Source organism: Octopus sinensis, linkage group LG20, assembly GCF_006345805.1.
Source record: "Octopus sinensis linkage group LG20, ASM634580v1, whole genome shotgun sequence".
Taxonomy (NCBI): domain Eukaryota; kingdom Metazoa; phylum Mollusca; class Cephalopoda; order Octopoda; family Octopodidae; genus Octopus; species Octopus sinensis.
Genome location: NC_043016.1, coordinates 19,510,280 through 19,534,896, shown reverse-complemented (window position 1 = coordinate 19,534,896; position 24,617 = coordinate 19,510,280). Strand labels below are relative to the sequence as shown.

The 24,617-nt window shown below is 38.9% G+C and overlaps 1 protein-coding gene across 1 annotated transcript in view; it reads right to left on the bottom strand.

The window, feature by feature from the left end:
• Window positions 1-24,617, bottom strand: part of LOC115222484 (phosphoinositide 3-kinase regulatory subunit 4) — a 95,468-nt gene that overhangs the window by 2,173 nt on the left and 68,678 nt on the right. Inside the window, exons 27-35 of the mRNA XM_029792714.2 lie at window positions 24,236-24,446; window positions 22,005-22,194; window positions 19,264-19,394; window positions 15,052-15,136; window positions 13,045-13,136; window positions 9,847-9,951; window positions 6,371-6,496; window positions 3,662-3,819; window positions 2,105-2,280 (exon numbers count right to left, since the gene is read on the bottom strand). Of these exons, the coding sequence (XP_029648574.1) occupies window positions 2,105-2,280; window positions 3,662-3,819; window positions 6,371-6,496; window positions 9,847-9,951; window positions 13,045-13,136; window positions 15,052-15,136; window positions 19,264-19,394; window positions 22,005-22,194; window positions 24,236-24,446 (1,274 nt within the window). The remainder of the gene's footprint in view (window positions 1-2,104; window positions 2,281-3,661; window positions 3,820-6,370; window positions 6,497-9,846; window positions 9,952-13,044; window positions 13,137-15,051; window positions 15,137-19,263; window positions 19,395-22,004; window positions 22,195-24,235; window positions 24,447-24,617) is intronic.

Genomic DNA, 24,617 nt, shown 5'->3' with positions numbered 1-24,617 from the left:
CTTTGGTCATGACACAGACCATTGGACTGCACCAAGAAAGTTACTCTTGGAGTGGTTGGCGTTAGGAAGAACATCCAGATGTAGAAACTCTGCCAGATCAAGACTGGAGCTTGGTGCAGCCTTCTGGTTTGCCAGCCCACAGTCAAACCGTTCAACCCATGCTAGCATGGAAAGTGGACGTTAAACGATGATGATGATGAAGATGATGATGAACTGTGAAGTCCGGGCAAGGTTGCTTACGGAAGACCAGCAGTCGCTCATGCGTACCAGCCTCCCCTCCTCCTCGCCACCTGTGTTATCCAAGGGAAAGGCAAAGACTGATACAGCTTGGCACCTGTGACATCACAACTCATTTCTACAGCTGAGTGAACTGGAGCAATGTGAAATAAAGTGTCTTGCTCAAGAACACAACACACAGCCCGGTCTGGGATTTGAGCTTACAACCTCATGATCGTAAGCTCAATGCTCTAACCACTGAGCCATGTGCCTTCACTATATATATATATAACTACAGTATCTAATGCATCTTAAAGGTAGTAAGGTGGTATTTGAAGGAGATTTTGCTGTAGGATAAGTGTGCAAATTAGCAGTTCTAAACTCTAGCTACCATGTTGCCCATGAACATCTTTCCAGTGACCTCCAATAGTCTTCCCTCAATAACTATAATTAATTTTTCTTTGACTTCTTTTTATTTTTTTTTTTAGCAAGCTCACAGGAGTGGCTGTGTGGTAAGTAGCTTGCTTACCAACCACATGATTCCGGATTCAGTCCCACTGTGCGGCACCTTGGGCAAGTGTCTTCCACTATAGCCTCAGGCCAACCAATGCCTTGTGAGTGGATTTGGTAGATGGAAACTGAAAGAAGCCCATCGTATATATGTATATATATATATATGTGTGTTTGTGTGTCTGTGTTTGTCCCCCCAACATCGCTTGACAACCGATGCTGGTGTGTTTGCATCCCAGTAACTTAGCAGTTCGGCAAAAGAAACCGATAGAATTAAGTACTAGGTTTACAAAGAATAAGTCCTGGGGTTGATTTGCTCGACTAAAGGGGGTGCTCCAGCATGGCCACAGTCAAATGACTGAAAAAAAAAAAAACCTATACAAAAATCCAGGTTTTGGATCTGGTCTGAATACTAAAACGATTAAGAACCACTGGTCCAAATAGATGTTCATTTGTTGGCTTGAAATCACATTTGCAGTTGCCTATCAAGACAAATATGGGTTTGGATTAATGAGAGCATGGATGAAAGCTTGTGGAGGATATTGGCATGCACTGTACAGACTGTGCAACAGAGGTTTCACAAAGCATTTTGTTAAGGGATCACACATTGATAAGTAATCTCTATAGCAATGAGAGTATTGTTCACAACAGCAACTGTTAAATAAATATTAGCAAATAGATATTAACCTTAAAAAAAAAAAAAAAATTCGAGCGAGGTCGTTGCCAGTACCGCCTGACTGGCCCCCGTGCTGGTGGCACATAAAAGCACCTACTACACTCTCGGAGTGGTGGACGTTAAGAAGAGCATCCAGCTGTAGATACTCTGCCAGATCAAGACTGGAGCCTGGTGCAGCCATCTGGTTCGCCAGCCCACAGTCAAACCGTCCAACCCATGCTAGCATGGAAAGCGGACGTTAAACAATGATGAACTGTGAAGTTAAATTTCATGGCTATTCCAGAAATGATGCTAACCCTTTAGCATTTAAACTAAGCATATCTGGCACAAATATTCTACCAATTATATGATCCAATCAGCCAGATGTAGTCGTTCACATCTATCATACTAAGTGAAAAATAATATCAAAAACCTCAAGCTATTAAATAATGCATGATTAATCCCAAACAATGTGAATGAATAAGCATTACATTTGACAGAGAAATCTGAATGGTAAAGTGTTAAATACCTCCAAAAAAAAAAAAAGAAAGAAAGGAATTGGTTAATTTGACATCCCTCAACAAAAAATAGACTGGTCTATAAAACTGCTTTCTGCAGTTGTCAAGGTTAATGAAATTTTAAGTGGATATACATCTGCTTTCCAAAGTGAAAGGGTAAAAATAAATAAATAAAAATGCCAGTTTTTAAAAAAAAAATACTTACACATAGTTTGTAGTCATTTGTTGTGGCACATCAGTTGCTGCACCCACCATAATGAAAGAATTGTTAGGAGAGTTCAAATCCCAGAATCGAACACGCATGTCTGATCCTCCGGTTATCATAAACACACTATTATCAGTGGCAGCGATGTACATTCCGTAAACTGATTCATCACTTGACTGTTATAAAGAAAACAAAAAAAGATAAATTTCAGAAATAGTATGATCACAACTTTAGAGATATTCTCATAATAAAATTCTGGACATTCTATTGATAGCCAATCATCATCATCATCGTTTAACGTCCGCTTTCCATGCTAGCATGGGTTGGACGGTTCAACTGGGGTCTGGGAAGCCAGAAGGCTGCACCAGGCCCAGTCTAATCTGGCAGTGTTTCTACAGCTGGATGCCCTTCCTAACGCCATCCGCTCCGTGAGTGTAGTGGGTGCTTTTTTCGTGCCACTGGCACAGGTGCCAGACAAGGCTGGCAACAGCCACAATCGGATGGTGCTTTTTACATGCCACTGGTATGGAGGCCAGTCGGGGCAGCGCTGGCAACAGCCACGTTCGGATGGTTCTCTTACGTGCCACCGGCACTGGTATCACGGCTACTAATTAAGTGATACAAAAGCGATGAAGTTCCCGACTAAAATGCATGTGGTTATAGGTTCAAACCTGACCAGTACAGTGATGGCATAGATGTAGGATTCCTTGTGTTAATAACTGTTAAGCACTTTGTAGTAAGACTTATTGCAAAACCCATAATAGTAAAATAGTAACACCCACACACAATTCCTTGTGTGATAAGTTTGTGTACTTATTTCCACAAATCCTGCACTAAACGAAGGATTCAATATTGGATGCAGAATTATAATAATTGTTGTCATCATTTAACGTCCATCTTCCACACTGACATGGATTGACAAGATCCATTGAGTTGGAGAGTTGTACTAAGCCGCTCCAATGATTGAATGACTGTGCTAAGGCCAACCATTTTAAGGAGTCTATTGGGTATTTTTCCATGACTGACACATTATTTATTATTAATCACAGTGACTATTTAATTTATGGTTTCACTGATATCAGCTTCTCAAAGGACAATGTTTGGTAAAATGAAATTGCCTTTATATATATAGTCACAAGTGGTTTAGGGAAGTGGCTGAGACCATGGGTTAAAATAATAAGCAAAATCAAAGAGGGACAGAAAGGGAGGTAAGCAATGGTTATATTTTCTCACTTGCGTCCTTGTTTACTACTTCAACCCACCACCTCTTCCCTGCACCAGTTATTAGTAAATATAAGAAAAATTCCATCTTACCAAACCCTGTTTAGAAGTCAATAATTGGTAGTAAACAATTGCTATGATGATTATTCGCACATTCACATAAAATTGAAAGAAGCCCATTGTATATATACATGTATATATGTATGTGTGTGTGTTTGTTTAACAACTGATGTTGGTGTGTTTATATTAAACATTACTAAACTCTAGGTGCAACACTATATAATACAGTGGTAGAAGAAACAGTTATAATGCCCTGCCGCTGGTGTTCTTACGTACATCTCTGTGAGATAGAGCAGGGGAATTACTAGCCCAGAGGGCCTTCTGTCTGGCTCCGGTCTCCACCTCCCACATTGACACTTCATTGTTACCCTGAACTGCAGAGAGTACCCAAGACTGCTGCTGTGGATGCATCATAACACGGCGTATCCAAACATCTGTAAAGAAAGGACATAATAAAAAAAACAACTTGATAGACACGGAGTATAGTGACTACGACATAAGAAAAGTACCTGAAGACTGTGGTTTCGAATTCCCTTGTTCTACATTCCTGACAATTAACATCTGTTAATTCCCCTCTGGGCAAATATCTTTATAGGTTGACAAATGCCTTGTGAGTGAAGTTGATAGACAGAAGCTGAGAAGAAGCTCACTGTGTGTGTGTGTATGTATGTGTGTGAGAGTGTGTTTGTATGTGCATGCGTGCATATACATGTGTGTATGAATATCATTGCATATACCTACATTAACAAATCTGACGTAACCCTTTAGCATCCAGATTATTCTGTCTAATGGATCATTTATTTATCATTATTGTTTTGAATTAATCATGCATTATCTTGTAGCTTTGAAATTTTTATGAGGTAACTATTAAATTTTAGAATGATATTGTAGAATAGGTGTGAGGGGCCACATCTGGCCAGTTTGAACATAAAACAGGGGAGAATATTTTGGCCGGATGTGGCTGGCTTAAATGCTAAAGGGTTAAAGGAGTATCTTTGTTTACAATTTCTGGTTAGTAAAAAGTCCCTAGTTTCAAGTTTTAATGAATCAGCTAAGAGGAAATGAATCCAGGCATGGAAAATCTGCCTCAATGTTTCATCTAACCAAAGCTAGCATAGAAAAATGAACATAAAATCAAACAAGGTAGTAGTAGTAGTAGTAGTAGTAGTAGTAGTAGTAGTAGTAGTAGTAGTACTTTCACATTTTTGAAGACTGCTATTTACCTGTGTATTCTATCCTGCAACAGAAATGTGCATAAATGGAATCTACAGTGCATATTTTGGATGCAGGAAAGAAAATGTAAGTGAACAGTGCCGATATATCTGTATGGGATTCATCATCATCATCGTTTAACATCCGCTTTCCATGCTATCATGGGTTGGACGATTTGACTGAGGACTGGCGAACCAGATGGCTGCACCAGGCTTCAATCTTGATTCGGCAGAGTTACTTCAGTTGTATGCCCTTCCTAACGCCAACCACTCCAAGAGTGTAGTGGGTGCTTTTTATGTGCCAGTCAGGTGGTACTGGCAACGGCCACGCCCAAATGGTGTTTTTTTATATGTGCCACTTGCACACTGGCACAAGTGCCAGTAAGGCGATGCTGGTAATGATCACACTCGAATGGTGCTTTTTACGTGCCACCGGCACAGACACCAGTTATCCGCTCTGGCAACAATCACGCTTGGATGGTGCTCTTAGTGTTCCACTTGCACAGTATTTTGTAATTATGTGATTATTGAGAGTTTATTCCAGAATGTGACACCCTGGGCAAATGTATTCTGTCATGACACTGGGTTGTTTCCAAACCTTATCAGTAACAATGTATAAAATGTCACATTAACTACTTTTTCTTGAGATGTTGGAACCATTGCATGGTGTTAAACTGTGGCTTTAGCAAAGGTTACACAATTGCAAGTATTCAGATAGACTTAATAGTATCAAGATCCTCTACTTCTTGAATGAGCTGTTTTCTATGAATTGTGGCTCATTCAGACCCACCCGCTTCTCCCACAACTCCAAGACCTGAATGGTCATAGGAAAAGATCTTGACATGAGCATTTCTGAACTTCCTCTTTTGACTAAGACATAATAAAAAAAGTCCGTAAAAAGTAAATTAAAAAAAACCCCTAGGACATATAATTCTTTGCAATTAATTTTTAATGAGTTGTATACATAATAATGTGGAGGCACGTGGCCTAGTGATTAGAGCAGCGGACTCGTGGTCGAGGGATTGCGGGTTCAAATCTCAGACTGGGCGATGTGTGTGTTTATGATTGAAACACCTAATATCCACGTGGCTCTGGCAGAAGGTAATGGCAAACCTCTGTTGACTCTTTTGTCACAACTTTCTCTCACTCTTTTCTCCTGCATCTTGCAGCTCACCTGCAACAGACCAGCGTCCAGTCCAGGTGGGGAACCTATACGTCAAGGAAACCAGGAAACTGGCCCTTATGAGCCAGACATGGCTCGAGAAGGAACAAACATATATAACAATGGATGTGTATGTGTGTGGTATGTGGAGGTTTGGGTATTGTATTTTCTGGCATACAAATCGGTGTTATTAACATGTAAACTTTTAACCCTTTAGCATTCTGATTTCTCTGTCAACTGTAACCCTTTATATAATCACATTGATTTGAATTAGTCATGTATTACCTTGTGGCTTCAAGATTTCAGTAGTGTGTTTGTATATTTTTAGAATGACATTGTAGGGTAAGTATGAGAGGTTGGATCAGGTTAGTTTTAAGATAAAATAGGTAAAAAATTTGGGTTGGATATGGCTGGATTAAATGCTAAAGGATTAAACTTCATTCCTATCTTTCCAAATCCTGCTGCATTCCACACAAAATTTTTGGTTCTCCAAAGTTGTCTTGGTGTATATGACAACCTACCTTTCCCTGTTTGAAAAGTTTGAATTGTACACTGGAAAAAGCACTAAAGATTTTTAAATATGTACATTTAAATAAAGGTAAACTTGCTCACCTGCAGGATGTTTGATAGTAGCAATTGGTAGATGGAATCTCATATCCCAACAGATATGAGCACCATTACTGGTACCAGTTGCCAACCAGCATTGTGATTGATGGATAGCAAATGACGTTATTAATCCTTTGAAATAAACAAAAAAAACAGGCATATGTAAGTGTTTGTGCGCATGTATATATTATATAGAAGAATTATTGAAAATTTGAGGTGGGTGGAATACTAACAGTCACCTTCTGCATCATCATCATCGGTTAACGTCCGTTTTCCATGCTAGCATGGGTTGGACGGTTCGACCGGAGTCTGGGAAGCCAGGAGGCTGTACCAGGCTCCAGTCTGATCTGGCAGTGTTTCTACAGCTGGATGCCCTTCCTAATGCCAACCACTCTGTGAGTGTAGTGGGTGTTTTTACGTGCCAGGGTTGGCTGGCAATGGCCACGAACGGTTGGTGCCTTTTATGTGCCACTGGCACGGAAGCCAGTCAAGGCGGTGCTGGCATCGGCCATGTACAGAGGGTGTTTTTTACGTGCCAGGGTAGGCTGGCAACGTCCACGAACGGTTGGTACTTTTTACGTACCACCGGCACAGAAGCCAGTTAAGGCGGCGCTGGCATCAGCCATGTACAGATGGTGTTTTTTACGTGTCAGGGTAGGCTGGCAACGGCCACGAACGGTTGGTGCTTTTTACGTACCACCGGCTAAGAGGCCAGTCAAGGTAGCACTGGCATCAGCCACGTACGGATGGTGCATTTTACATGCCACCGGCACAGGTATCGCAACCACAATTTCCATTTGATTTTTGATGCTGACGTACTTGACTCAATAGGTCTCCTCGAGCACAGCAGGTCGCCCTACGATCCAAGGCACTTTGGAAGGGCTGGGGCTTCTATGTGAAGCTGGTGCAGGAAACAGCCATGAACTCACTTCTACATGAAAAAAAAACCCCCCAGTTAAGTGAGCGTTTATATCAGGCATGAACAACCTTTTTCAAGAAGCGAGTTGAATGAGATATGGCTCATCAACAGATGGGCTAAGCAACTAAAAAAAAATTATTCATGTGTTATTTTCCTCAGAAAATTAGGTGTGTCATTAAGAATGTTCCACGGGCTGCATTTTGCCCGTGACTGGTTTATATAATGTAGTGAGTGAGACAAAATATTTTATTTATAAAAGTTCTTGATTCATTACAAGCATTGAACTGCTTCATTCATTGAACAATATATCTGCATATGTGGGTGTATTTAGAGATATGTGTATATATATATATTTATCTAAGTATGTGCTTCTGTGTACGTGTGTATTAAGAGATATTTGTGTGTGCGTGTGTATATTTAAACATACATATGTAGTCAGCCACAAATCATTATTATCATTTAACATCCACTTTCTATGCTGGCATGGGTTAGATGATTTGACTGGAAATGGTAAGCCAGAGAGCTGCACAAAATTCCAATCTGATTTTGGCTTGGTTTCTATGGCTGAATGTTCTTCCTAATGCCACTCACTCCAAGAGTGTTATGGGTGGCCTTTATGTGTCACCAGCATCAGAGATTTTATGCATCACTGGCGTAGGGCATTGTGCATATTATTTAGATGTGTGTATCTGCATTAATTAAATAAGTCTACTTGTAAATCATTTAGAGATATACACACGTGTATTATTTAGATGAGTGTGTGTGTATATATTACTTAGATCTGTGTGACTACACTTATGGAGTGGTTGGCGTTAGGAAGGGCATCCAGCTGTAGAAACACTGCCAGATCAGACTGGTGCCTGGTGCAGCCTCCTTCCCAGACCCCGGTCAAACCGTCCAACCCATGCTAGCATGGAAAACGGACGTTAAGCGATGATGATGATGATGATGATGATGTGTATATTTACATGAATATGTATGTCTTATTTAGACATACTAAAATAGAGCTGTCTTTGAGCATTCAATTTTTATGAAATACTGAATGTTATAACAAACTGATTGTAGTTGTTAAGGAATATTTAATTTGATAACATTCAAATTAAGGTCAAACACCATAAATATAATGCCAAATCTACCAATAATCTTTAGTGACCTTCATTGTTTGATGCTAATGCCCTTGGTTCATTAACTCTGAAATCATCATCATCATCGTTTAACATCTGTTTTCCGCGCTAGCACAGGGATTAACATTATATAATTTTATCACCAATTAAACATTTCCTATATAACATTATCATTGTGTATGTACCACATACCATTATGTAACATTATCTGTATCTATAAAAGGCATGATGTGTGTGTGTGTGTAGTACGTGATTGTAATTTATGCACGTCCACAAATTAGCACACGTCGCTCCAATTTTAGGAGGACATTCATCAACAACCTACCTGGGTTTTGTCAACTTATTTTTCCCTGAGGCAAAAATCTATTTTCAGCCATAGCTTTTACCAATTTTGAAGGTTGCTAACATGAGTTAAGTCCCTTCTAGCCATAGCCAAGCAAAAGTGTATGTGTGAGGGAGAGAGAGAAGTTGTGTGTTGATGTATGTATGTGTGTGTGAGGGAGAGAGAGTGTTTCACAACGTCTAACAAAAAAAGTAAAGAAAAAGTGTGTAAGGAAGAGTGGGAGATAGTGTAACAGCGTCTGACAAAAAAAAAACAAGGTAAAAGGGTTTGACAGCAATTAAACAAAACAAAAAGGTAATGACAAAGTGAGAGGGAGAAAGAGAGGGAGAGTTTCTCAGCATTTATAAAAAATAAAATGTAAAATGTTTTGTTTTTTCTTAAACATGAGATACAGTGTTCAAATTTAGGATGTTTTTGAAAGACACTATATTTTATAATCAGATTAAATATACTTTCTCACACAACAATTACAATATATTTATTTTAAATCATTCATTTATTTTAAATTGTTAATCTTCTCCCCTCTCTCTCTCACACACACATTACTTTGGGTGCGAAAGATTTTTTATTTTACGCCCAATGAAAATGTGTTTTGTTGAGAATCCATTTATTTAACAACAAAGATGTAGGTAACAGTTTGTCAGTGAATTACACAATATAAATGGGTAAGATTTCCAAGGCTTCCACCACACCCCATTCCGTTTTACGGACCACAAAAAGGGTTTTGTAGCATATTAGGAGGCCAGAGTAGTTGATTCCATGCAAAAAAAACGATTTTTAAAAAAAATGAAAATCGTGCGAGTGTTGATTTACAAATTTATCAACATTTTTTCCATTCATTTCTGTTTATGAACATGTATGTGTGCAAAAAACATATGCAATATATATAAACCAATTTCAACGGATTTTGCCCAAATTTGACGTCGATATTACTTAGTTTGGTTTGAAATAAAACTCGATTAGCTTAATAATCGTAACTTAATCCCGGGCAAGGCAGGGTTATACTGCTAGTCATCTTATATGACAGGATAAAGATATTTTATCAATTCAGACCATGTGATGTGATGCATTTATTCACAAAGGTTTTAAAACTTACCAGTTTTGTATTCATTTTTCAAATTCCAAGCAATGTCAGGCATACGTGTGTCCCACCCAATAATATTACCATTCACTGTAGCATAAGCTAGCACAGACTTAGAACCTAAAAAGAAAAAATAACATAAAAGAATTGTGTGTGCATGTTGTGTGTGTGAGTGTAAATTTAATACACAACCAAAAGAGTTACTTATAATTTCATGTTTTCATGGTACTTTAACTAGGCATATTCATAAAAATACGCCATGCATCTCCAAGCAATTTTTCAGGCTTGGAGATACATAGCGTATTTTATAAACATGCCTAGTTAAAGTATCATAAAGGCACGAAACTATTAGTAATTCTCTTAGTTGTGTGTGTGTATATATACATATATATACATACATATATACATACATACATACATATATACATACATACATATATACATACATATATATACATACATACATATATATATATATATACATTTCGTCTTTTGTTTATTTCCGTAAACCTGCCTTCGTCTTTTGTCTATTTTCATAAAGCTTCCCGTTATATATATATACAGTTTTTTGTGGAAACCATGGTTTGCTTGGTTCTCTTACTTAATTATCATCTTATAATCATCTCATAATAATGACTTTTATTACTACCTCAGTCAATCTAAATGTATATATTTGTCGTTACCTGTCATAAAAAGACTTTTTTTATTTACAATATGCATTTTCGTTGATTTTTTCATATTTTACCCTTACATTTCCACGTGTATTTTATATTTTCTTTTTGTAACATATTTCTACTATATATATATATAAATTAGAAAAAAACCACCTTTTATTAATTCAAAATGAATAATTAAATTACACCATCTAGAAAATTACATATAATAGAAATCATCATCATCATCATCGTCGTTTAATGGCTGCTTTCCATGCTAGCATGGGTTGGACAGTTTGACTGTAGGCTGGCGAACCAGATGGCTGCACCAGGCTCCAGTCTTGATATTAAAATTAAAATAACAATAATATACTGATGATTAAGTAAATTGCAAAATAATAAAAACGTATATATTTGGTATAAAAACGTATATAATGGGTAGCAATTTTCTTCACTACTTCAGGGAGTGATGACCCTGCCTGACACAAGTCCGGGGTTCAGCTGGTTCCAGCTGACAGTACCTGGTATGGGCCCCTACCCAGGGTTATAGAAAGAAGAAAACTTTCAAAGAAATCTAGAGTGGAGCCCCGTAGGCGGTTTAGTGTTCAACTCAACACTCTTCTGGCACCTCCTGCAACCAAGCTGGTGCCAAACATACATAATGCTCTCCACTCCTTTGGACTATGTCAGAAAAGTTGAGAGAGGAATCTTGACGATAGGGCTACCCAGGATTTTCTTACATCTAGCCCAGGCCTGTGCAAAATTTATGCGCAACTCCATTGTCGCCCGAGACAAAAGGATGCCAACAACAATATATGTACATACAGAAGAAGTATGGACCTATATCCTTCAGGAAGTTACCTTTGTTGCTATTGCTATTGCAAATGTCAAGTGTAAATTTTTTTTTTTTAATTTGCATGTCATTAGTGCGATATTGATGCAGCACATCCAACAATAATCTCAGAAATAGGCACAAGGTCAACACTTGTGATAGGAAGATGATAAGTTGATCCCAGTACTTGTACTTTATTTTATCAACCCTAAAGGGATGAAAAGCGAAGTTGACATTGGTAGGATTGGAACTCGGAACATAAAAAGAGACAAAATGATGTACTGCAAGGTATGTTTATGTTTCTGGTGCTTGGATGATGTATCAGCTCATTTGCCTTAGTAACAATTAACAATAGTCAACAACAATTTGAAAGTTGTCTAACATATCAAAATTGAAGACAAGGTAAAGAATTTTAATGAGCTCATCAAAATATATTTAGTCAATTATTCTAGTAAATTTAAGGTTATTTTACAGGATATTAAATCTGCTTGCGAAGACCTCTTGAGGCAAGTGAGATCAAAATCAAAATCAAATTCAACAACTGGCATCAGTGCTAGCGGGGTGCAAAGAGCACCAAAAGAGCACCATACGAGGGTGATCGTTGACAGAGTGGTTAACCGGCTTTTGTGCCAGTGGCACATAAAAGGGCACCATTCGAGTGTGATTGTTACCAGTGTCACCTTACTGGCACTTGTACCTGTGCTAGTAGGGTGCCAAGAGCACCATCCGAGCGTGATCGTTGCCAGAGCAGCCAACTGGCTCCGTGCCAATGGCACGTAAAAGGGCGCCATTCGAGGGTGATCATTACCAGCAACGCCTTACTGGCACGTGTGCTGGTGGCCATGTGTAAAAAGATTCGAGCGAGGTCATTGCCAGTGCCGCCAACACCCACTACACTCTCGGAGTGGTTGGCGTTAGGAAGGGCATCCAGCTGTAGAAACTCTGCCAGATCAAGATTGGAGCCTGGCGCGGCTGTCTGGTTCGCCAGCCCTCAGTCAAAATCGTCCAACCCATGCTAGCATGGAAGGCAGACGTTAAACGATGATGATGATGATGATGATTGGCAGACACCCATAAAATTATTAACCATCTTACAAACAATAACTCTGAGCACCTTTTCAAACTCCACCCATCGAACACCCGTGGACATATTTACAAAGTCAGAAAACAGCACAGCTCCCATGACTTTCAGAAACATTTTTTCACGCTAAGAGTTGCTGAAGCATGGAACAAACTGCCAGCATCGGTTGTTAGTTGTCAGAGCACTGCATCCTTCAAAACTTCCATGCTTCCTGAGATTCGCCAACACTACACCTGATTTTCTCCCCTCCATACACATGCAAGCATGTATCTGACTCATACACTGTTCACTTTCCAGACATTTGTACATTACTGCATATACTTTATACACACTTTTTGATAGGTTGTGGTGCACCTGAGCACTGCATACAATAATTTCATTATTATTATTATTATTATTATTATTATTATTATTATTATTACTATTATCAGAATTTGAATAAGTTCATCAAAATATATTTGGTCGATGATTCTAGAAAACTTAATGTTATTTTACAGGATATTACCAGTACTAACAGTGGTGGTATTATCTAAGACATAACAACAATAACAATGCTAGGACGAAGTCTCAGTAAAGCATTGAAGAACGCGTGAAATCACTTAAGTAATATATCAATCACTATATTGGAAACTAAATAAAATACTTACCAGAATCAAAAAAATTCATATCAACAACATGACCATATTTGGAAACATCAACGTTGTGAGTTACAGCTGCACTCACTTTTCCTGATTCTAACCTAAATAATGAAATAAAACAGGATATTTAATAGTTTGTGTGTGTGTGTGTGTGCACGCGCGCGCGTGTGCGTAACTCAGTTTCGTCCCAAAAGCCACAGTTATGCTGGGGCACCACCATTGACTTTTCTACACTGTCGTTATCTGAAACCTCCTTTGATATGTGACATTTAAAGAATGAGGGAGTCTGATGCAGGCCAGTTTGAATATGAAAACAAATAGAATATTTGGACAGGATATGGCCATTGTAAATGGTAAAGAGTTAAGGATATGAAGTTAGGGAAAAGCAACCAGACCATCCAGGAGTGTCGCTGAGGCCGCTGAAAATGCCTGTGAAGCAGGACAAGTGTAGGTCATTTGCATAATCAGTCAGGTAACATACTGTGATGTAATGATGAATGAGTGGCTGCTGCCACCACCACCACCAATACTACCACCATCATCATTTAACGTCAGCGTTCCATGCTAGGATGGGACAGTGCCACAAGAGCTGGCCAGGTTGAAGCCTGTGACTGTTTTGGCAACGTTTTTACAGCTGGATGCCCTTCTGAACACCAACCACTTTACAGTGTGGACTGGGGACCTTTGAGTGGCACCTGCACTGACAGGGTTACCAAGTACTTGCAAGACAAAATCTTCTAAGAGGGGAGGAGGCATTGGAGGAAGTGATAATGAAAAGGCTATAGTGAGACAGATATAGGTGTCTTGCTCAAGATGAAGTACAAGGTTACCTGGCCGGAGAAAGAAAGATCGGGAATGAAGACAGAAAAAGGTGTGTTATCACAAAGAAAATACATGGTTGTCCAACCTGAGGGAAGTGCAGGAGAAGGAGAGAGAGTGGGAGACCGAGGATGGAGATGGTGGCAAATACTGGGCACACTCACAAGGAATGGGGATCAGAGTATAAATGAGATGGTTGAGTAAAGGAAGGGAGAGATATAGATAGTGGCAAGTGCCATGGCATACTTTGAGGTTTAAATGCCATAATATAAGTGACAGGATATTGCAAAGGGAGTGCGATTAAAGAGTGCGAGTAAGTGACAAAAGACCTAGGTATATATATATAGAGTTGGAGGGGCTACTGGTTGCACTGATACAAAGGAACAGGGGGTGTGAGGACAAGATTGGGGAGTGAGAATTAGGCATAGTGAGTGAAGGAGGAAATGTGAGAAAGAGATGTAAATTGGTTAGTTGGGGGTAGGGTGAGGGAAAAGTTTTCTTGTTATGTGTGGGGTTGGAACACCCAGGTCAGGGGCTAGCAGATGGCAATAATGGAGTGAGACAGAGCATATCATTATTTATTTATAATAGAAAGAAACAGCTATAAAAGCATTAAATTGAAGAATCTGATAATGAAAATGACAGAAAAAGTTATAGCACAACTGACTGAGAAGAAAATTAGTTTAGACGAGTTTCAGTTTGGGTTTGTGACAGGAATAAGCACCACCAATACCCTTTTCCTCATAAGATAAATTTAGAAGTTCTTAGCCAAGAGTAAGTCGTTATACCGAACACTCATTGCCAGGAGTTAGTACTGCCTATACCCTCTTCCTCATAAGACAACTTTTAGAAGTCCTTAGATAAAAGTCACTGTACCTCATTATACCTAACATTCATTGACCTAGAGAAGGTATTTGACAAGTAGTGTGATGGTCATTAAGAAAACTTGGTGCATATGAGTGGGTTATGAGAATGGTGTAAGCCATAAGCAAAGAGTTGAAAAAAAACTTGAATAAGAATAATTCTATATCTGGCTGACCGTGAAGAATTTGATTTAACAGTATCAGAACAAGAGATGAAACTGACAACAGCTTTCAGTTATATATTACTAAGGACCAAGGATTGGTGTAGTCACATCATTATCAAATCATGTAATATAAATTCTAAACGAAAGGGAAAAAAATATTGTGAACTTACTTGAAAACTTGAATTGAACCATTGTCAGATGCTGATGCCAACATGTCTGTACCTTTACAGAAAGCCATATGCTGAATGTGGCCACCTGAAATATGATTTCAAAATTAGAATGAAATTAGTTAATTTGATTATCAGATGGAATAAATGGCAATGTTTTTAATCATCGTCATCATCATTTAACGTCCGTTTTCCACGCTAGCATGGGTCAGACGGTTCGACCGGAGTCTGGAAGCCATGGACGCTGCACCAGGCTCTAGTCTGATTTGGCAGTGTTTCTACAGCTGGATGCCCTTCCCTTCCTAATGCCAACCACTCCGTGAGTGTAGTGGGTGTTTTTTACGTGCCACCGCACAGGGGCCAGAGCAGGCTGGCTGGCAAACGGCCACGATTGGTTGGTGCTTTTACGTGTCACAGACATGGATGCCAGCCAGATGGCACTGGCATTTTCCACGTTCGGACGGTGCTTTTTACGTGCCACTGGCACGGGTGTCTTAACTACAATTTCCATTTGAATTTTTATTTTGATGTTGGTGTACTTGACTCAATAGGTCTCTTCAAGAATAGTGGGTCACTCTACGACCCAGGGTTAGCGCAGCCGGCCGTCCTGCGAGCCATGAGTGAAAAAAACAATACCCTGCATTGTCAAAGGAGGGTATTTGTGATCAAAGAATATTTTTTAAAATATGTGGAAATGAAAGTGCTGATGTCAGATATGAAGATGTAGCATGGCAGAGAAGGTAATACAATATTGAATCAAGCCATTATTAGCAGCTGTGCAAGCTTGAAATAATGGAGTTTTAAATGATAATGTGTTGTGTTTACACAACACATACTATTCTATATGAAAAATGATTCTGGCTGTGTTTGAATATATCGCCTGAGTTACACAACCATAGGCAGAGGAGTGGCTGTGTGGTAAGTAGCTTGCTAACCAACCACATGGTTCCGGGTTCAGTCTCACTGCGTGGTGTCTTGGGCAAGTGTCTTCTGCTATAGCCCCGGGCTGACCAAAGCCTTGTGAGTGGATTTGGTAGACGGAAACTGAAAGAAGCCTGTCGTATATATGTATATATATATATATATGTGTGTGTATATGTTTGTGTGTCTGTGTTTGTCCCCCTAGCATTGCTTGACAACCGACGCTGATGTGTTTACGTGCCCGTCACTTAGTGGTTCGGCAAAAGAGACAGATAGAACAAGTACTGAGCTTACAAAGAATAAGTCCTGGGGTCGATTTGCTCGACTAAAGGTGGTGCTCCAGCATGGCCACAGTCAAATGACTGAAACAAGTAAAAGAGTAAAGAGTAACCAGGGATATTTTTGATCTCCAGCTTTCTGGTCACATTGCTATTTTCAAATGAAACATACTATACCTGTTATTCTGTACTTTTTACAGAATAACAATAACAATAATAGAAAAATCAACTGTATCAGTAACCCTTCTTCAATCCATATTAAACTGACTCTAATATGTCATCATACCATCACAGTCAAACCTTCTTCATAACAGGAAGATTTTTTTAAAAGTCTTTTTTAATGAATTAGCTAGAAGGAAAAGGATAGCACTCATGACATCAGAGACTGGTATGAGGAAGGGAGGAGCTTATTCTCAGACCAGAGGACTGACCCAAATACTTGCCACATAGTGGACTTCACTAAAAAGCACCCAAAAGCCAGATGCTTGTGTTAAACCAGCTGACCGATTGGGTTTGCTAGTCAAGGACAGAGAAAATTACTCTGACAGACTTTCACACAGTTCCTGCCTACCAAGTTTCATTCACAAGGCTTTGGTCAACCCAATGCTATAGTAGATGGCATTAGCCCTAATTGCCATGTCATCATCATCATCATCGTTTAGCGTCCGTTTTCCATGCTAGCATGGGTTGGACGGTTCAACTGGGGTGTCTGTGAAGCCGGAAGGCTTCATCAGGCCTAGTCAGATCTGGCAGTGTTTCTACGGCTGGATGCCCTTCCTAATGCCAACCACTCTGTGAGTGTAGTGGGTGCTTTTTACGTGCCACCCGCACAGGTGCCAGACAGAGCTGGCAAATGGCCACAAACTTATGGTGCTTTTTATGTGCCACCGGCACGGGGGCCAGGCGAGGCTGGCAACGGACATGAATGGATGGTGCTTTTTACGTGCCACCGGCACAAGGCCAGTTAGGGCGGCGCTGGCAACGGTCACGAACGGATGGTTCTCTTACATGCCACCGGCACTGGTAACACATCTGCAATTTCCATTGATCGATTTCGATTCTGATCCCTCATGTAGAGGGATCAAATCCAGAATGACACAATATGAAATAAACTTTTTAATCAATAGCTGTACCATTGGAAATAATGAGAGCTAAGGTATAATACTGGTGCAATACAATTTTCCAGACACTGATGGTCTGGAATCTCTTATAATCTACACTCATTTATGAATAAAAACTTCAAATTCCATGAATGCCAGACTAGTTTATTGCACCTTACACAGTACAGTATTAATAAACTTGTTTCATTCATATTAATGGTACAGGGACCCTGTATTTCATTTAATTATTTAAGTAAATCTAATGTTTGTTTAATTTAGAATGTGTTGACGAAAGTGACCATTGTTGGTTCAGAAAAAAGGAACTAATACACACACACACACATATATACTGAATGTCCCATGAGACAAAGAAAATATTGTTACATAACCATTAAATCTGCTAAAAGAAGCAGCCAAAATCTCCCTCAAATCAAACTTACTAACTTAATATGGGAAGGGAATATTAGGTAATATAGTTCTAAGGTGGCGAGCTGGCAGAAACGTTAGCACGCCGGGCGAAATGCGTAGCCGTATTTCGTCTGCCGTTACGTTCTGAGTTCAAATTCCGTCGAGGTCGACTTTGCCTTTCATCCTTTCGGGGTCGATAAATTAAGTACCAGTTACGTACTGGGGTTGATGAAATCGACTTAATCTGTTTGTCTGTCCTTGTTTGTCCTCTCTGTGTTTAGCCCCTTGTGGGTAGTAAAGAAACAAATATAGTTCTATATTCTCCCTAAAAAGACAGCTGGAATGCTTTGATTACATATATTTGCAAATATAGCAGACATATGACCAAACAACAACTCCCAGCTAACAAAAGCAGAAGGCATTTTTTTTCTTTATATCTTCAGGAGAAAGCTTAGCACCAATGAGAATACTACAAATTTAATACTTTCCATCACAAAGAATAAATCAAATTACTCAAATTGGTCAAATGTTTTGTGCTTAAGATATTACTGTCATCCTTCCTGCTTTGATATGCCTATCGAAAAGATAATCAATATTCTCAACCGAAAATGACTTACTGAAGAGAAATTGATCACCAAAATGAAAGCAAAGATGGAAAAGAAAGAAATAAGAAATTTTAAAGGATTTTTTCCCCAAATTTTTTTGTTTGTAGTTCCAAAATATTAACAAAAGAAATCTTTCTTAGATCTGCTTCACGAACGTGAAAACAAAAAAAAAACAAAACAACCAACATGGGCACACTTTCTGGGTGTGCTAGGTGAATGTTGCACCAATCATTAAAGATGGTAAATTTTCTTAATAAGAAGTTCTGTTCTTGCAGTATCATTGTGATATAATCAAGGCATAATTTGTTTTGAAACCTAATAATATACATTCAAAAACAAAGATTAAGTCTAGAAATATGCTCAAGCTTGTATGTTTATATTTATGTCTGTTTCTTTATTGCCCACAAGGGGCTAAACATAGAGGGGACAAACAAGGACAGACAAACGGATTAAGTCGATTACATCGACCGCAGTGTGTAACTGCTACTTAATTTATCGACTCCGAAAGGATGAAAGGCAAAGTCGACCTCGGTGGAATTTGAATTCAGAACGCAATGGCAGACGAAATACCTATTTCTTTACTACCCACAAGGGGCTAAACACAGAGGGGACAAACAAGGACAGACAAATGGATTAAGTCAATTACATCGACCCCAGTGCATAACTGGTACTTAATTTATTGACCCTGAAAGGATGAAAGGCAAAGTCGAACTCGGTGGAATTTGAACTCAGAACGTAACGACAGATGAAATACGGCTACACATTTCACCCGGCGTGCTAACAGTTCTGCCAGCTCGCCGCCTTTGTTTATGTTTATATTTATATCATGGTAGTAAATGGAAGCACAGCAGCATACACTTTACCACAATCACCATACACCAGTGATAAGAAACTGTTTGTTACCTTGCTTGTTATAAGTAAACTTTGACCGGTTAGCGACGCTTTTTCCCTCCAACTGGCCGCAGTCCCATAACTTCATAGTTCCATCATTGGAACAGGTGGCAAACATGGAATGGTCTGTACACACAGCAATCCTTAAAAATAAAAGAGTAACTTAATGATAAAACGGTAATAAAATACTGAAGGAGACTACATGATTGATTGGTCTAAAACAGTTGGACAGTCCTTAAATTATATCTTAAGTAAAGGCATCTATGTTGGACAATATGTACAAAAAGACAAGGCGGTTGTGGCTGAAATAACTCTGACACCATATCATTAACATTACTCTAATGCCATTTATTTACCAATTGCAGCATGGAAGGTGTTTATAAGCCATTTAAGAAACACACAAAAACCGTTAGATTCACTTCAACATATAAATGCAGCACAAAGTTTTGTCAGTGAACAGGTCACGGTCTCAAAGCGACGAAAATATTTTGACGAATTAAATTTAAATGTTGAAGTGAATCTAATGGTTTTTGTGCGTTTCTTAAATGGCTTATAAACACCTTCCACGCTGCAATTGTTTTCGTTCCAGCACACGATCTCAGATCAGATCACTTGCTATGCAAGTACATCTCCATTTATTTACCAATACCATGGAAGTCATCAAAGTACCTATTACATTGTGTAGCCTTCCAAAGAATTAGAGGGTCAGCAGCAAACATTTCATGTAAAAGAGTACGTTTCATTTTGTTTCGTTAAGATGGGGCTCCAACATTATCTTGAAAATCCAGCTTGATGAAGGTGAATTAAATTTCAGCAACCAGTCAGTGATTAATGCTACAGCATATTTTTATATGTTCCTAATCAACAGTAACTGATTTCTACTTGAATTACTGTCTGAAGAACATGTAAAATCCATAGGTGTTGCAACATAGCGAATGGATATTTCCCAATTCTAGTTAATTCATCATCATCATTGTTTAACGTCTGCTTTTCATGCTAGCATGGGTTGGATGATTTTGACTGAGGGCTGGCAAACAAGATGGCTGCACCAGGCTCCAATCTTGATTTGGCAGAGTTTCTACAGCTTGATGCCCTTCCTAATTCCAACCATTCCGAGAGTGTAGTAACTCCGAGGGTGTAGCCACTCCGATAGTGTAGTAATTGTGATAAACATATATTTATACATGTTTAGCTGAACTGTTACAGTCCACACTTGTGATCCTTTGTACTCTTCAAACTCAACAATCTAACTTCATTAAAGTCACACACCCACAAAAACAGTATATATTAGTTAACTGAAGATGGATGTATGCATTAGATATGCTTGGTGACTGAACTTTCTGTATCTTGTGTTCCTGTGGCTCTACGTTGTCCTTCATTGAAATCTAGTTCACATAGGGTTGAACTTGTTTAGAGGTTCTTAGTTTCTTGGTTTGTGGTGGTTTTGTTGTTATAATATCATAGATTTGACATTGCAAGGTTGTTCTTCATTGGGATTCTAATTCTGGTTAATACCAGTTTAAGGGTTTCTAGTTTCTAGTGGTTTTGTTGCACACACACACACACACACACACACATATATATATATATATATATATATAATACACACACACACGCACATGTATGTATGTATTTATGTACGTACATATGTATGTCTGTGTCCAGTTTTCCATGATGGCATGGATTTGTTGTCATCAAGGTCTGCGTCAGTTCTTATTCAGACTTACTGTCCTTCAAGATGGCTCAAGCAACACTTGGTCCTCTGGCATGTCTTGGAAGGTAGGAATTCTGGTTAAGAACTGACCTGAATCATGATGACACATTCATGGAAAACATATAAAATGATGCTGATAATAGGTACACATATAGGCGCAGGAGTGGCTGTGTGGTAAGTAGCTTGCTAACCAAACACATGGTTCTGGGATCAATCCCACTGCGTGGCATCTTGGGCAAGTGTCTTCTGCTATAGCCCCGGGCCGACTAATGCCTTGTGAGTGGATTTGGTAGACGGAAACTGAAAGAAGCCTGTCGTATATATGTATATATGTATGTGTGTGTGTGTTTGTGTGTCTGTGTTTGTCCCCCTAGCATTGCTTGACAACCGATGCTGGTGTGTGTTTACGTCCCCGTCACTTAGTGGTTCGGCAAAAGAGACCGATAGAATAAGTACTGGGCTTACAAAGAATAAGTCCTGGGGTCGATTTGCTCGACTAAAGGCGGTGCTCCAGCATGGCCACAGTCAAATGACTGAAACAAGTAAAAGAGTATATACACACATGCACAAACATATAATCAATTTGTGGAGGCACATAGCCTAGTGGTTAGAGCAGTGGACTCGCAGTTGAGGGACCGCGGGTTCGTATCTCAGACCGGGGGATGTGTGTGTTTATGAGCGTAAACACCTAAGCTCCACGTGGCTCCGGCAGAAGGTAATGGTGAACTTCTGCTGACTCTTTTGCCACAACTTTCTCTCATTCTTTCCTCCTGCATCTTGCAGCTCACCTGCGACGGACCGGTGTCCCATCCAGGTGGGGAACCTATACGCCAAGGAAACCGGTAAACCGGCCCTTATGAGCCAGGCATGGCTTGAGAAGGAACAAACAACAAGAAGAAGATATAATCCATTTGCAGACTTAGAACCTTACTAATTTCCATTATATAATACTGAAAAAAACCCCAAAAAAACTTATTCTATTTGCAGCATTTGAATCAAATCACAAAGCTAGCATTCCCTGGATATTTCTAAAACTTACCTATTAACAACTGATTTGTGTTCTTGCATGTGAGCAACAAGTTGACCTTTAGGTTTCCAGTTCTGTGGAGGAAAAATCTGGTCAAGCCCAACACCTTCCAAAATATCTTTAGTCCGGATGTCAGCTTCATATTGCTCTCTTCTGCGATTTACCAAATTTCTTAAGTCTTGTTTGCAAGGTGCGTAACGTGCTAAAAGTAAATGGTAAATGTAAAGAAACTGTTCAAACAAGTTAAAGCAATAAAATGTAAAACCTTACTTTCAAAATTATTCTGTTTTCATATTTGTCAAAGCTTTTAATCATAAATGTTCAGCATTTTCACTGTCATAAGATAACTGATGTTTAGACATCATCATAATCATTATCATCTCTCTCTCTCTCTCTCTATATATATATATATATATATATATATATATATATATATATATATATATATATATATATATATATATATATATAAAAAAATATATATATATACATACATACAGGGGTTGGACAAAATAATGGAAACACCTAGCATCATAATTTTGAAATATCTATAAAACCGTTAAAAGCTTGCTTATTTTTATGTTTTGTGATTTATTGTTAGTCTTGCTTAATATGTTTTGCTAAAATTGCTGTTTCTTTTCAGATATCATCAGAAAAAGGTAATTAAAATTCATTAAAATGAATTCATTAAAGTGTATCAAGAAGTACTCTCTCGAAAGTAATGACAGCCTTTGAGAAAGAGGGAAAACCTCCTCGTCAAAACAAAACTCTGGAAGAAAACTAAAACTTTCAGGTAGGGACTGTCGGGCTCTTATGTGAATTGTTAGAAAGGATCACAAAAGTACAGCTCCCAAAATTACTGCAGAGCTTAATGAACATCTCAAGAACCCAGTTTCCACAAAATCTGTTTGCCAGGAGCTGCACGAAGTTGGATTTCATGGGAGGGCTGCAATCAGAAAACCAATACTTTCAAAAACAAATATTGCAAAGCATTTAGAATGGAGTAAAAACCTACAGAATTGGTCCCTAGAGCAGTGGAAGAATGTTATTTTCTCGGACAAGTCATCCTTTACCTTATTTCTGACCACTGGTTGAGTGTACGAGTGGAGATAGCCAAAAGAAGCATTTGACCCAGACTGCCTTTTTCCAACTGTTAAACATGATGTGGGGGCTATATCTTGGAAATCTGCCAGCCCAGTGGTTTCCCTTCATAGCAGAATTAATAGTCAAGACTATTTAAGTGTTTTATCTGATCAAATTCATCCTATGGTTGCGGAACTGTCTCTGGAGGGAAACGCAATCTTTCAGGATGATAATGCACCAATTCACACAGCTAAAGTTGTTTACTGAATGGCATAAGGAACATTCTAGTGAAGTTGAACATCTTATCTGGCCACCACAGTCCTCAGATCTCAGTATTATTGAACATTTGTGGTGCATTTTAGAAAAACAAGTAAGGAGTCGATATCCTCCACCATCATCACTACAAGAACTGGAGACTGTTTTAGCTGAAGAATGGACAAAAGTTCCTGTGGAAACAATTCAAACTTGGTATGAGTCCATATCTTGTAGAATTCAAGCTGTAATTACTGCCAAACATGGTCCTACCCTATATTAAAAATAAATTTGTTTGAAATTTTAAGGTGTTTCCGTTATTTTGTCCAACCCGTATATGTATATGTCATCATTTAACATCCATGCTGGTATGAGTTGGATGGTTTGACAGGAGCTGGCAAGGCTGAGAGACACACCAGATTCCATTGCCTGTTTTGGCTTGGTCTCTACAGCTGGATACCCTTTCTAATGCCAACCACTTTACAGAGAGTACTGAGTGCTTTTTATGTAGCACCAGCACCAATGCTTTTTAGAAGGTATGAAAGGTGAATATATTTAACCACTCATCTTTAGGATTACAGCCATTTCACAGCCTTCTTCATGGTTAAATAAATTCACCTCTCATATCTCTTGCCTTTTTATGGCTTATATACTCTTCACAAAATAATCTTATTGATCGGATCTCCTAGATTTCAACTGCATGGAACTCTGCATTATACTCCTTAGTATTGGGGGGGGGGGAGAGAGAGAGAGAGGAGAGAGAGAGAGAGAGAGAGAGAGAGAGAGAGAGAGAGAGAGAGAGAGAGAGAGAGAGAGAGAGAGAGAGAGAGAGAAAAGCAATAATTCAAATTGCAGATTAACTAAGTTGAAGGCATGATCCAATTACATTAACGAGTAACAATACGTACTCTGAATAAATGGTTTTTCAGGAATTGACCCCCGCAGACTGTTTCCGTCAGCTGAAGTCTGTGAAAAAACGTTTGAGGCAATACCAGGATTTGTTAAAGAAGCTCTGCGTTCTGAACCACTATCCCATTTGATGTTTGCCTTAGACTTTGGAGAACTTGACAATGATTTTTCTGTATCACTGGAACCAAACATACTTTTCCATTCAGCATTCTGAAAAGAAAAATATTATTATTGAGTGAGAAAGCAGTGCATGTCATCAGAGTGGCACTGGGGTACAAATATGCAAAGCCCAATATACCCATCATGACTACAGAAAAAGCTACACCAGACAAAAAAAATCACAGCCATATGTGCATGATATGGTGACCTCATTTAAAAATA